The 13,077-nt window shown below is 45.3% G+C and overlaps 1 protein-coding gene across 1 annotated transcript in view; it reads right to left on the bottom strand.

The window, feature by feature from the left end:
- Positions 1–12,681, bottom strand: part of LOC129842968 (zinc finger and SCAN domain-containing protein 21-like) — a 32,978-nt gene extending 20,297 nt beyond the window's left edge. Inside the window, exon 1 of the mRNA XM_055911689.1 lies at positions 12,036–12,681. Coding sequence (XP_055767664.1) covers positions 12,036–12,462 — 427 coding nt within the window. The 5' untranslated portion in view covers positions 12,463–12,681. The remainder of the gene's footprint in view (positions 1–12,035) is intronic.
- Between the last annotated feature and the right edge of the window lie 396 nt (positions 12,682–13,077).

Genomic DNA, 13,077 nt, shown 5'->3' on the forward strand with positions numbered 1-13,077 from the left:
CACCACTAGATGATGCATCCTGGGTAAATAAGGGCTACTCCACTAGATGATGCATCCTGGGTAAATAAGGGCTACTCCACTAGATGATGCATCCTGGGTAAATAAGGGCTACTCCACTAGATGATGCATCCTGGGTAAATAAGGGCTACACCACTAGATGATGCATCCTGGGTGAATAAGGACTACTCCACTAGATGATGCATCCTGGGTGAATAAGGACTACTCCACTAGATGATGCATCCTGGGTAAATACGGGCTACTCCACTAGATGATGCATCCTGGGTGAATAAGGGCTACACCACTAGATGATGCATCCTGGGTAAATAAGGGCTACTCCACTAGATGATGCATCCTGGGTAAATAAGGGCTACACCACTAGATGATGCATCCTGGGTAAATAAGGACTACTCCACTAGATGATGCATCCTGGGTGAATAAGGGCTACTCCACTAGATGATGCATCCTGGGTAAATAAGGACTACTCCACTAGATGATGCATCCTGGGTGAATAAGGGCTACTCCACTAGATGATGCATCCTGGGTAAATAAGGGCTAATCCACTAGATGATGCATCCTGGGTAAATAAGGACTACTCCACTAGATGATGCATCCTGGGTAAATAAGGACTACTCCACTAGATGATGCATCCTGGGTAAATAAGGGCTACACCACTAGATGATGCATCCTGGGTGAATAAGGACTACTCCACTAGATGATGCATCCTGGGTAAATACGGGCTACTCCACTAGATGATGCATCCTGGGTAAATAAGGGCTACTCCACTAGATGATGCATCCTGGGTGAATAAGGGTTACTCCACTAGATGATGCATCCTGGGTAAATAAGGACTACTCCACTAGATGATGCATCCTGGGTGAATAAGGGTTACTCCACTAGATGATGCATCCTGGGTAAATAAGGGCTACTCCACTAGATGATGCATCCTGGGTAAATAAGGGCTACTCCACTAGATGATGCATCCTGGGTAAATAAGGACTACTCCACTAGATGATGCATCCTGGGTAAATAAGGGCTACTCCACTAGATGATGCATCCTGGGTAAATAAGGGCTACTCCACTAGATGATGCATCCTGGGTAAATAAGGGCTACACCACTAGATGATGCATCCTGGGTGAATAAGGGCTACTCCACTAGATGATGCATCCTGGGTGAATAAGGACTACTCCACTAGATGATGCATCCTGGGTAAATAAGGGCTACACCACTAGATGATGCATTCTGGGTGAATGAGGGCTACTCCACTAGATGATGCATCCTGGGTGAATAAGGGCTACTCCACTAGATGATGCATCCTGGGTAAATAAGGGCTACTCCACTAGATGATGCATCCTGGGTAAATAAGGGCTACTCCACTAGATGATGCATCCTGGGTAAATAAGGGCTACTCCACTAGATGATGCATCCTGGGTGAATAAGGGTTACTCCACTAGATGATGCATCCTGGGTGAATAAGGGTTACTCCACTAGATGATGCATCCTGGGTGAAAAAGGGTTACTCCACTAGATGAAGCATCCTGGGTAAATAAGGACTACTCCACTAGATGATGCATCCTGGGTAAATAAGGGCTACTCCACTAGATGATGCATCCTGGGTAAATAAGGGCTACTCCACTAGATGATGCATCCTGGGTGAATAAGGGCTACTCCACTAGATGATGCATTCTGGGTAAATAAGGACTACTCCACTAGATGATGCATCCTGGGTGAATAAGGGCTACTCCACTAGATGATGCATCCTGGGTGAATAAGGGCTACACCACTAGATGATGCATTCTGGGTAAATAAGGGCTACTCCACTAGATGATGCATCCTGGGTAAATAAGGACTACTCCACTAGATGATGCATCCTGGGTAAATAAGGGCTACTACACTAGATGATGCATCCTGGGTAAATAAGGACTACTCCACTAGATGATACATCCTGGGTAAATAAAGGCTACTCCACTAGATGATGCATCCTGGGAAAATAAGGACTACTCCACTAGATGATGCATCCTGGGTGAATAAGGGCAACTCCACTAGATGATGCATTCTGGGTAAATAAGGGCAACTCCACTAGATGATGCATCCTGGGTGAAAAAGGGCTACACCACTAGATGATGCATCCTGGGTAAATAAGGGCTACACCACTAGATGATGCATCCTGGGTGAATAAGGACTACTCCACTAGATGATGCATCCTGGGTAAATAAGGGCTACTCCACTAGATGATGCATCCTGGGTGAATAAGGGCTACTCCACTAGATGATGCATCCTGGGTGAATAAGGACTACTCCACTAGATGATGCATCCTGGGTAAATAAGGGCTACTCCACTAGATGATGCATCCTGGGTGAATAAGGGCTACTCCACTAGATGATGCATCCTGGGTGAATAAGGACTACTCCACTAGATGATGCATCCTGGGTGAATAAGGACTACTCCATTAGATGATGCATCCTGGGTAAATAAGGGCTACTCCACTAGATGATGCATCCTGGGTAAATAAGGGCTACTCCACTAGATGATGCATCCTGGGTAAATAAGGGCTACTCCACTAGATGATGCATCCTGGGTGAATAAGGGCTACTCCACTAGATGATGCATCCTGGGTGAATAAGGGCTACTCCACTAGATGATGCATCCTGGGTAAATAAGGACTACTCCACTAGATGATGCATCCTGGGTGAATAAGGGCTACTCCACTAGATGATGCATCCTGGGTAAATAAGGGCTACTCCACTAGATGATGCATCCTGGGTGAATAAGGGCTACTCCACTAGATGATGCATCCTGGGTGAATAAGGGCTACTCCACTAGATGATGCATCCTGGGTAAATAAGGGCTACTCCACTAGATGATGCATCCTGGGTGAATAAGGGCTACACCACTAGATGATGCATCCTGGGTAAATACGGGCTACTCCACTAGTTGATGCATTCTGGGTGAATAAGGGCTACTCCACTAGATGATGCATCCTGGGTGAATAAGGGCTACTCCACTAGATGATGCATCCTGGGTAAATAAGGGCTACTCCACTAGATGATGCATCCTGGGTAAATAAGGGCTACACCACTAGATGATGCATCCTGGGTGAATAAGGACTACTCCACTAGATGATGCATCCTGGGTAAATAAGGGCTACTCCACTAGATGATGCATCCTGGGTGAATAAGGGCTACTCCACTAGATGATGCATCCTGGGTGAATAAGGGCTAATCCACTAGATGATGCATCCTGGGTAAATAAGGACTACTCCACTAGATGATGCATCCTGGGTAAATAAGGACTACTCCACTAGATGATGCATCCTGGGTAAATAAGGGCTACACCACTAGATGATGCATCCTGGGTGAATAAGGGCTACTCCACTAGATGATGCATCCTGGGTAAATACGGGCTACTCCACTAGATGATGCATCCTGGGTGAATAAGGGTTACTCCACTAGATGATGCATCCTGGGTAAATAAGGGCTACTCCACTAGATGATGCATCCTGGGTAAATAAGGGTTACTCCACTAGATGATGCATCCTGGGTAAATAAGGGTTACTCCACTAGATGATGCATCCTGGGTAAATAAGGGCTACTCCACTAGATGATGCATCCTGGGTGAATAAGGGTTACTCCACTAGATGATGCATCCTGGGTGAATAAGGGTTACTCCACTAGATGATGCATCCTGGGTGAATAAGGGTTACTCCACTAGATGATGCATCCTGGGTAAATAAGGGCTACACCACTAGATGATGCATCCTGGGTAAATAAGGGCTACTCCACTAGATGATGCATCCTGGGTAAATAAGGGCTACTCCACTAGATGATGCATCCTGGGTGAATAAGGGCTACACAACTAGATGATGCATTCTGGGTAAATAAGGACTACTCCACTAGATGATGCATCCTGGGTGAATAAGGGCTACTCCACTAGATGATGCATCCTGGGTGAATAAGGGTTACTCCACTAGATGATGCATCCTGGGTGAAAAAGGGTTACTCCACTAGATGAAGCATCCTGGGTAAATAAGGACTACTCCACTAGATGATGCATCCTGGGTAAATAAGGGCTACTCCACTAGATGATGCATCCTGGGTAAATAAGGGCTACTCCACTAGATGATGCATCCTGGGTGAATAAGGGCTACACAACTAGATGATGCATTCTGGGTAAATAAGGACTACTCCACTAGATGATGCATCCTGGGTGAATAAGGGCTACTCCACTAGATGATGCATCCTGGGTGAATAAGGGCTACACCACTAGATGATGCATTCTGGGTAAATAAGGGCTACTCCACTAGATGATGCATCCTGGGTAAATAAGGACTACTCCACTAGATGATGCATCCTGGGTAAATAAGGGCTACTACACTAGATGATGCATCCTGGGTAAATAAGGACTACTCCACTAGATGATGCATCCTGGGTAAATAAAGGCTACTCCACTAGATGATGCATCCTGGGAAAATAAGGACTACTCCACTAGATGATGCATCCTGGGTGAATAAGGGCAACTCCACTAGATGATGCATTCTGGGTAAATAAGGGCAACTCCACTAGATGATGCATCCTGGGTGAAAAAGGGCTACACCACTAGATGATGCATCCTGGGTAAATAAGGGCTACACCACTAGATGATGCATCCTGGGTGAATAAGGACTACTCCACTAGATGATGCATCCTGGGTAAATAAGGGCTACTCCACTAGATGATGCATCCTGGGTGAATAAGGGCTACTCCACTAGATGATGCATCCTGGGTGAATAAGGACTACTCCACTAGATGATGCATCCTGGGTGAATAAGGACTACTCCATTAGATGATGCATCCTGGGTAAATAAGGGCTACTCCACTAGATGATGCATCCTGGGTAAATAAGGGCTACTCCACTAGATGATGCATCCTGGGTGAATAAGGGCTACTCCACTAGATGATGCATCCTGGGTGAATAAGGGCTACTCCACTAGATGATGCATCCTGGGTAAATAAGGACTACTCCACTAGATGATGCATCCTGGGTGAATAAGGGCTACTCCACTAGATGATGCATCCTGGGTAAATAAGGGCTACTCCACTAGATGATGCATCCTGGGTGAATAAGGGCTACTCCACTAGATGATGCATCCTGGGTGAATAAGGGCTACTCCACTAGATGATGCATCCTGGGTAAATAAGGGCTACTCCACTAGATGATGCATCCTGGGTGAATAAGGGCTACACCACTAGATGATGCATCCTGGGTAAATACGGGCTACTCCACTAGATGATGCATCCTGGGTGAATAAGGACTACTCCACTAGATGATGCATCCTGGGTAAATAAGGGCTACTCCACTAGATGATGCATCCTGGGTGAATAAGGGCTACTCCACTAGATGATGCATCCTGGGTGAATAAGGGCTACTCCACTAGATGATGCATCCTGGGTAAATAAGGACTACTCCACTAGATGATGCATCCTGGGTGAATAAGGGCTACTCCACTAGATGATGCATCCTGGGTAAATAAGGGCTAATCCACTAGATGATGCATCCTGGGTAAATAAGGACTACTCCACTAGATGATGCATCCTGGGTAAATAAGGACTACTCCACTAGATGATGCATCCTGGGTAAATAAGGGCTACACCACTAGATGATGCATCCTGGGTAAATAAGGGCTACACCACTAGATGATGCATCCTGGGTGAATAAGGACTACTCCACTAGATGATGCATCCTGGGTAAATACGGGCTACTCCACTAGATGATGCATCCTGGGTGAATAAGGGTTACTCCACTAGATGATGCATCCTGGGTAAATAAGGGCTACTCCACTAGATGATGCATCCTGGGTAAATAAGGGTTACTCCACTAGATGATGCATCCTGGGTAAATAAGGGCTACTCCACTAGATGATGCATCCTGGGTAAATAAGGGCTACACCACTAGATGATGCATCCTGGGTAAATAAGGACTACTCCACTAGATGATGCATCCTGGGTGAATAAGGACTACTCCACTAGATGATGCATCCTGGGTAAATAAGGGCTACTCCACTAGATGATGCATCCTGGGTGAATAAGGGCTACTCCACTAGATGATGCATCCTGGGTAAATAAGGACTACTCCACTAGATGATGCATCCTGGGTGAATAAGGGTTACTCCACTAGATGATGCATCCTGGGTAAATAAGGGTTACTCCACTAGATGATGCATCCTGGGTAAATAAGGGCTACTCCACTAGATGATGCATCCTGGGTGAATAAGGGCTACTCCACTAGATGATGCATCCTGGGTGAATAAGGGCTACTCCACTAGATGATGCATTCTGGGTGAATAAGGGCTACTCCACTAGATGATGCATCCTGGGTGAATAAGGACTACTCCACTAGATGATGCATCCTGGGTAAATAAGGGCTACTCCACTAGATGATGCATCCTGGGTGAATAAGGGCTACTCCACTAGATGATGCATCCTGGGTAAATAAGGACTACTCCACTAGATGATGCATCCTGGGTGAATAAGGGTTACTCCACTAGATGATGCATCCTGGGTAAATAAGGGTTACTCCACTAGATGATGCATCCTGGGTAAATAAGGGCTACTCCACTAGATGATGCATCCTGGGTGAATAAGGGTTACTCCACTAGATGATGCATCCTGGGTAAATAAGGACTACTCCACTAGATGATGCATCCTGGGTGAATAAGGGTTACTCCACTAGATGATGCATCCTGGGTAAATAAGGGCTACTCCACTAGATGATGCATCCTGGGTAAATAAGGACTACTCCACTAGATGATGCATCCTGGGTAAATAAGGGCTACTCCACTAGATGATGCATCCTGGGTAAATAAGGGCTACTCCACTAGATGATGCATCCTGGGTAAATAAGGGCTACACCACTAGATGATGCATCCTGGGTGAATAAGGGCTACTCCACTAGATGATGCATCCTGGGTGAATAAGGGCTACTCCACTAGATGATGCATCCTGGGTAAATAAGGGCTACACCACTAGATGATGCATCCTGGGTGAATAAGGGCTACTCCACTAGATGATGCATCCTGGGTAAATAAGGGCTACTCCACTAGATGATGCATCCTGGGTAAATAAGGGCTACTCCACTAGATGATGCATCATGGGTAAATAAGGGCTACTCCACTATATGATGCATCCTGGGTAAATAAGGGCTACACCACTAGATGATGCATCCTGGGTGAATAAGGGCTACTCCACTAGATGATGCATCCTGGGTAAATAAGGGCTACTCCACTAGATGATGCATCCTGGGTAAATAAGGGTTACTCCACTAGATGATGCATCCTGGGTAAATAAGGGTTACTCCACTAGATGATGCATCCTGGGTAAATAAGGGCTACTCCACTAGATGATGCATCCTGGGTAAATAAGGGCTACACCACTAGATGATGCATCCTGGGTGAATAAGGGCTACACCACTAGATGATGCATCCTGGGTAAATAAGGGCTACACCACTAGATGATGCATCCCGGGTAAATAAGGACTACTCCACTAGATGATGCATCCAGGGTGAATAAGGGCTACTCCACTAGATGATGCATCCTGGGTGAATAAGGGCTACTCCACTAGATGATGCATCCTGGGTAAATAAGGGCTACTCCACTAGATGATGCATCCTGGGTAAATAAGGGCTACTCCACTAGATGATGCATCCTGGGTAAATAAGGGCTACTCCACTAGATGATGCATCATGGGTAAATAAGGGCTACTCCACTATATGATGCATCCTGGGTAAATAAGGGCTACACCACTAGATGATGCATCCTGGGTGAATAAGGGCTACTCCACTAGATGATGCATCCTGGGTAAATAAGGGCTACACCACTAGATGATGAATCCTGGGTGAATAAGGGCTACTCCACTAGATGATGCATCCTGGGTAAATAAGGGCTACTCCACTAGATGATGCATCCTGGGTAATTAAGGGCTACTCCACTAGATGATGCATCCTGGGTAAATAAGGGCTACTCCACTAGATGATGCATCCTGGGTGAATAAGGGCTACTCCACTAGATGATGCATCCTGGGTAAATAAGGGCTACTCCACTAGATGATGCATCCTGGGTAAATAAGGACTACTCCACTAGATGATGCATCCTGGGTAAATAAGGGCTACTCCACTAGATGATGCATCCTGGGTAAATAAGGGCTACTCCACTAGATGATGCATCCTGGGTAAATAAGGACTACTCCACTAGATGATGCATTCTGGGTAAATAAGGGCTACACCACTAGATGATGCATCCTGGGTAAATAAGGGCTACTCCACTAGATGATGCATCCTGGGTAAATAAGGACTACTCCACTAGATGATGCATCCTGGGTAAATAAGGGCTACACCACTAGATGATGCATCCTGGGTAAATAAGGACTACTCCACTAGATGATGCATCCTGGGTAAATACGGGCTACTCCACTAGATGATGCATCCTGGGTGAATAGGGGTTACTCCACTAGATGATGCATCCTGGGTAAATAAGGGCTACTCCACTAGATGATGCATCCTGGGTAAATAGGGGTTACTCCACTAGATGATGCATCCTGGGTAAATAAGGACTACTCCACTAGATGATGCATCCTGGGTAAATAAGGGCTACTCCACTAGATGATGCATCCTGGGTAAATAAGGGCTACTCCACTAGATGATGCATCCTGGGTAAATAAGGGCTACTCCACTAGATGATGCATCCTGGGTGAATAAGGACTACTCCACTAGATGATGCATCCTGGGTAAATAAGGGCTACTCCACTAGATGATGCATCCTGGGTAAATAAGGGCTACACCACTAGATGATGCATCCTGGGTAAATAAGGGCTACTCCACTAGATGATGCATCCTGGGTAATTAAGGGCTACTCCACTAGATGATGCATCCTGGGTAATTAAGGGCTACTCCACTAGATGATGCATCCTGGGTAAACAAGGGCTACTCCACTAGATGATGCATCCTGGGTAAATAAGGACTACTCCACTAGATGATGCATCCTGGGTAAATAAGGGCTACTCCACTAGATGATGCATCCTGGGTGAATAAGGGCTACTCCACTAGATGATGCATCCTGGGTAAAAAAGGCCTACACCACTAGATGATGCATCCTGGGTAAATAAGGGCTACACCACTAGATGATGCATCCTGGGTAAATAAGGGCTACTCCACTAGATGATGCATCCTGGGTAATTAAGGGCTACTCCACTAGATGATGCATCCTGGGTAATTAAGGGCTACTCCACTAGATGATGCATCCTGGGTAAATAAGGGCTACACCACTAGATGATGCATCCTGGGTAAATAAGGGCTACTCCACTAGATGATGCATCCTGGGTAATTAAGGGCTACTCCACTAGATGATGCATCCTGGGTAATTAAGGGCTACTCCACTAGATGATGCATCCTGGGTAAACAAGGGCTACTCCACTAGATGATGCATCCTGGGTAAATAAGGACTACTCCACTAGATGATGCATCCTGGGTAAATAAGGGCTACTCCACTAGATGATGCATCCTGGGTGAATAAGGGCTACTCCACTAGATGATGCATCCTGGGTAAAAAAGGCCTACACCACTAGATGATGCATCCTGGGTAAATAAGGGCTACACCACTAGATGATGCATCCTGGGTAAATAAGGGCTACTCCACTAGATGATGCATCCTGGGTAAATAAGGGCTACTCCACTAGATGATGCATCCTGGGTGAATAAGGACTACTCCACTAGATGATGCATCCTGGGTAAATAAGGGTTACTCCACTAGATGATGCATCCTGGGTGAATAAGGGTTACTCCACTAGATGATGCATCCTGGGTAAATAAGGGCTACTCCACTAGATGATGCATCCTGGGTAAATAAGGGTTACTCCACTAGATGATGCATCCTGGGTAAATAAGGACTACTCCACTAGATGATGCATCCTGGGTAAATAAGGGCTACTCCACTAGATGATGCATCCTGGGTAAATAAGGGCTACTCCACTAGATGATGCATCCTGGGTAAATAAGGGCTACACCACTAGATGATGCATCCTGGGTAAATAAGGACTACTCCACTAGATGATGCATCCTGGGTAAATAAGGACTACTCTACTAGATGATGCATCCTGGGTGAATAAGGGCTACTCCACTAGATGATGCATCATGGGTGAATAAGGGCTACTCCACTAGATGATGCATCCTGGGTAAATAAGGACTACTCTACTAGATGATGCATTTTGGGTGAATAAGGGCTACTCCACTAGATGATGCATCCTGGGTGAATAAGGACTACTCCACTAGATGATGCATCCTGGGTGAATAAGGGCTAATCCACTAGATGATGCATCCTGGGTAAATAAGGGCTACTCCACTAGATGATGCATCCTGGGTAAATAAGGACTACTCTACTAGATGATGCATTTTGGGTGAATAAGGGCTACTCCACTAGATGATGCATCCTGGGTAAATAAGGACTACTCTACTAGATGATGCATTTTGGGTGAATAAGGGCTACTCCACTAGATGATGCATCCTGGGTGAATAAGGACTACTCCACTAGATGATGCATCCTGGGTGAATAAGGGCTACTCCACTAGATGATGCATCATGGGTGAATAAGGGCTACTCCACTAGATGATGCATCCTGGGTAAATAAGGACTACTCTACTAGATGATGCATTTTGGGTGAATAAGGGCTACTCCACTAGATGATGCATCCTGGGTGAATAAGGACTACTCCACTAGATGATGCATCCTGGGTGAATAAGGGCTAATCCACTAGATGATGCATCCTGGGTGAATAAGGACTACTCCACTAGATGATGCATCCTGGGTAAATAAGGGCTACTCCACTAGATGATGCATCCTGGGTGAATAAGGGCTACACCACTAGATGATGCATCCTGGGTAAATAAGGGCTACTCCACTAGATGATGCATCCTGGGTAAATAAGGGCTACTCCACTAGATGATGCATCCTGGGTAATTAAGGGCTACTCCACTAGATGATGCATCCTGGGTAATTAAGGGCTACTCCACTAGATGATGCATCCTGGGTAAATAAGGGCTACACCACTAGATGATGCATCCTGGGTAAATAAGGGCTACTCCACTAGATGATGCATCCTGGGTAATTAAGGGCTACTCCACTAGATGATGCATCCTGGGTAATTAAGGGCTACTCCACTAGATGATGCATCCTGGGTAAACAAGGGCTACTCCACTAGATGATGCATCCTGGGTAAATAAGGACTACTCCACTAGATGATGCATCCTGGGTAAATAAGGGCTACTCCACTAGATGATGCATCCTGGGTGAATAAGGGCTACTCCACTAGATGATGCATCCTGGGTAAATAAGGGCTACACCACTAGATGATGCATCCTGGGTAAATAAGGGCTACACCACTAGATGATGCATCCTGGGTAAATAAGGGCTACTCCACTAGATGATGCATCCTGGGTAAATAAGGGCTACTCCACTAGATGATGCATCCTGGGTAAATAAGGGCTACTCCACTAGATGATGCATCCTGGGTGAATAACGTTTGTAAAAACAAATATTGGAGTTTTTACAGCAACTTGAACAAGTGTTACGGTAATGAGAAATATGTCCACAGACACTTTTCATGAGAATCACCTCTTTCACCACATGATTTAGAAACCTAAATCCAACGGTCCATTATTCCTGTCATGAGAATCACCTCTTTCACCACATGATTTAGAAACCTAAATCCAACGGTCCATTATTCCTGCCATGGAAAGGCATGTTGAACACTCTTTAGATTAAAATGTAGATTTTTAACAAATCACGTAATTTCAATAGCTCATTCACAATGTGACCGAGAACCCTAAAACCAACTTAGGATCGTTCACAGGGTAGGTTTTCCCATAGGATTGTTCAACCTATGGTTTACCCATAAAGCACTTCCTTACCCATAAAGCACTTAGCACAAATTTCAATACCTCGCCTTCAAACATGTGACCTAGCAATATTCAAGGACTGAAGAGTTTTTGCCCCCGTTTTTAAGACACTACTTACCGGTGTTACTCAGATCTCCCGTCTCCTCTTCCTCCTCCTCTTTCAACGTGACAGTAATCTGCCCCTCCTCTTCTTCCTCTTTCAACGTGACAGTAATCTCCCCCTCTATCTTCACCCCGAAAACTTCTTCCTCCTCTTCTTTCACAGTAACATCCTCCTCCTCTTTCACTCTGAAAGCTTCTTTCTCTTCTGTCACAGTAACTTCTTTCTCTTCTTCTTTCACAGTAACATCCTCCTCTTTCACTCTGAAAGCTTCTTTCTCTTCTTCTTTCACAGTAACATCCTCCTCCTCCTCTTTCACTCTGAAAGCTTCTTTCTCTTCTTTCACAGTAACAGCCTCATTCTCTACTTCTTGTTTAACTGTAACAGCCTCTTCTTCCTCCGTCCAGCAGATCTCTTCTTTATCAGAGTGCCTTAGTGAACTCATGGTAGGGGATGTTAACTAGCTAGCTACTTAGCATTAGCGATTAGCCTAGTGCAAAACTAATTTGGCAAGCCAGCTACCTGACAAACAACGTAAATATTAACGTTACAGTAAATGGGCCAACAAGTAGACACGACAGAAGTATGTTTAAAACACAGTGACTGTTTTCAGCAATGTTGGCTACGGAGGTGGCTGACTAACTGTTGTTACTGTTGATGAAGTGTCCCGTCCACTACATTAGACGTCACACTAGCGGTATTGCCTGAAATATGCCCATCGCCGTCTGCTGACTGGAGTGGGTAACGCAGTTGTATTCATTACATTTTTGGGGTGCAAACATTTGTTTCATAGAAGTGTAATATTTTATGTAAACGTACAAAGAGACGCGTGTATTGCTGGATTAGTGCGGATTTCGTAAAGAGAGAATATAAATACTATTAAGACACAACAGTAGTAGGCCTGATTACCAACAATGACGAGACATCTACAAAGCTGGGACCTAGAGACTGAAAAACAGCTTCTATCTCAAGGCCATCAGACTGTTTTTTAACTATCACCGAGCTGGTTTCCACCCGGTTACTCAACCCTGCACATTAGAGGCTGCCGGCGTATGTACAT

This window comes from Salvelinus fontinalis, unplaced genomic scaffold, assembly GCF_029448725.1.
Source record: "Salvelinus fontinalis isolate EN_2023a unplaced genomic scaffold, ASM2944872v1 scaffold_0081, whole genome shotgun sequence".
Classification (NCBI taxonomy): domain Eukaryota; kingdom Metazoa; phylum Chordata; class Actinopteri; order Salmoniformes; family Salmonidae; genus Salvelinus; species Salvelinus fontinalis.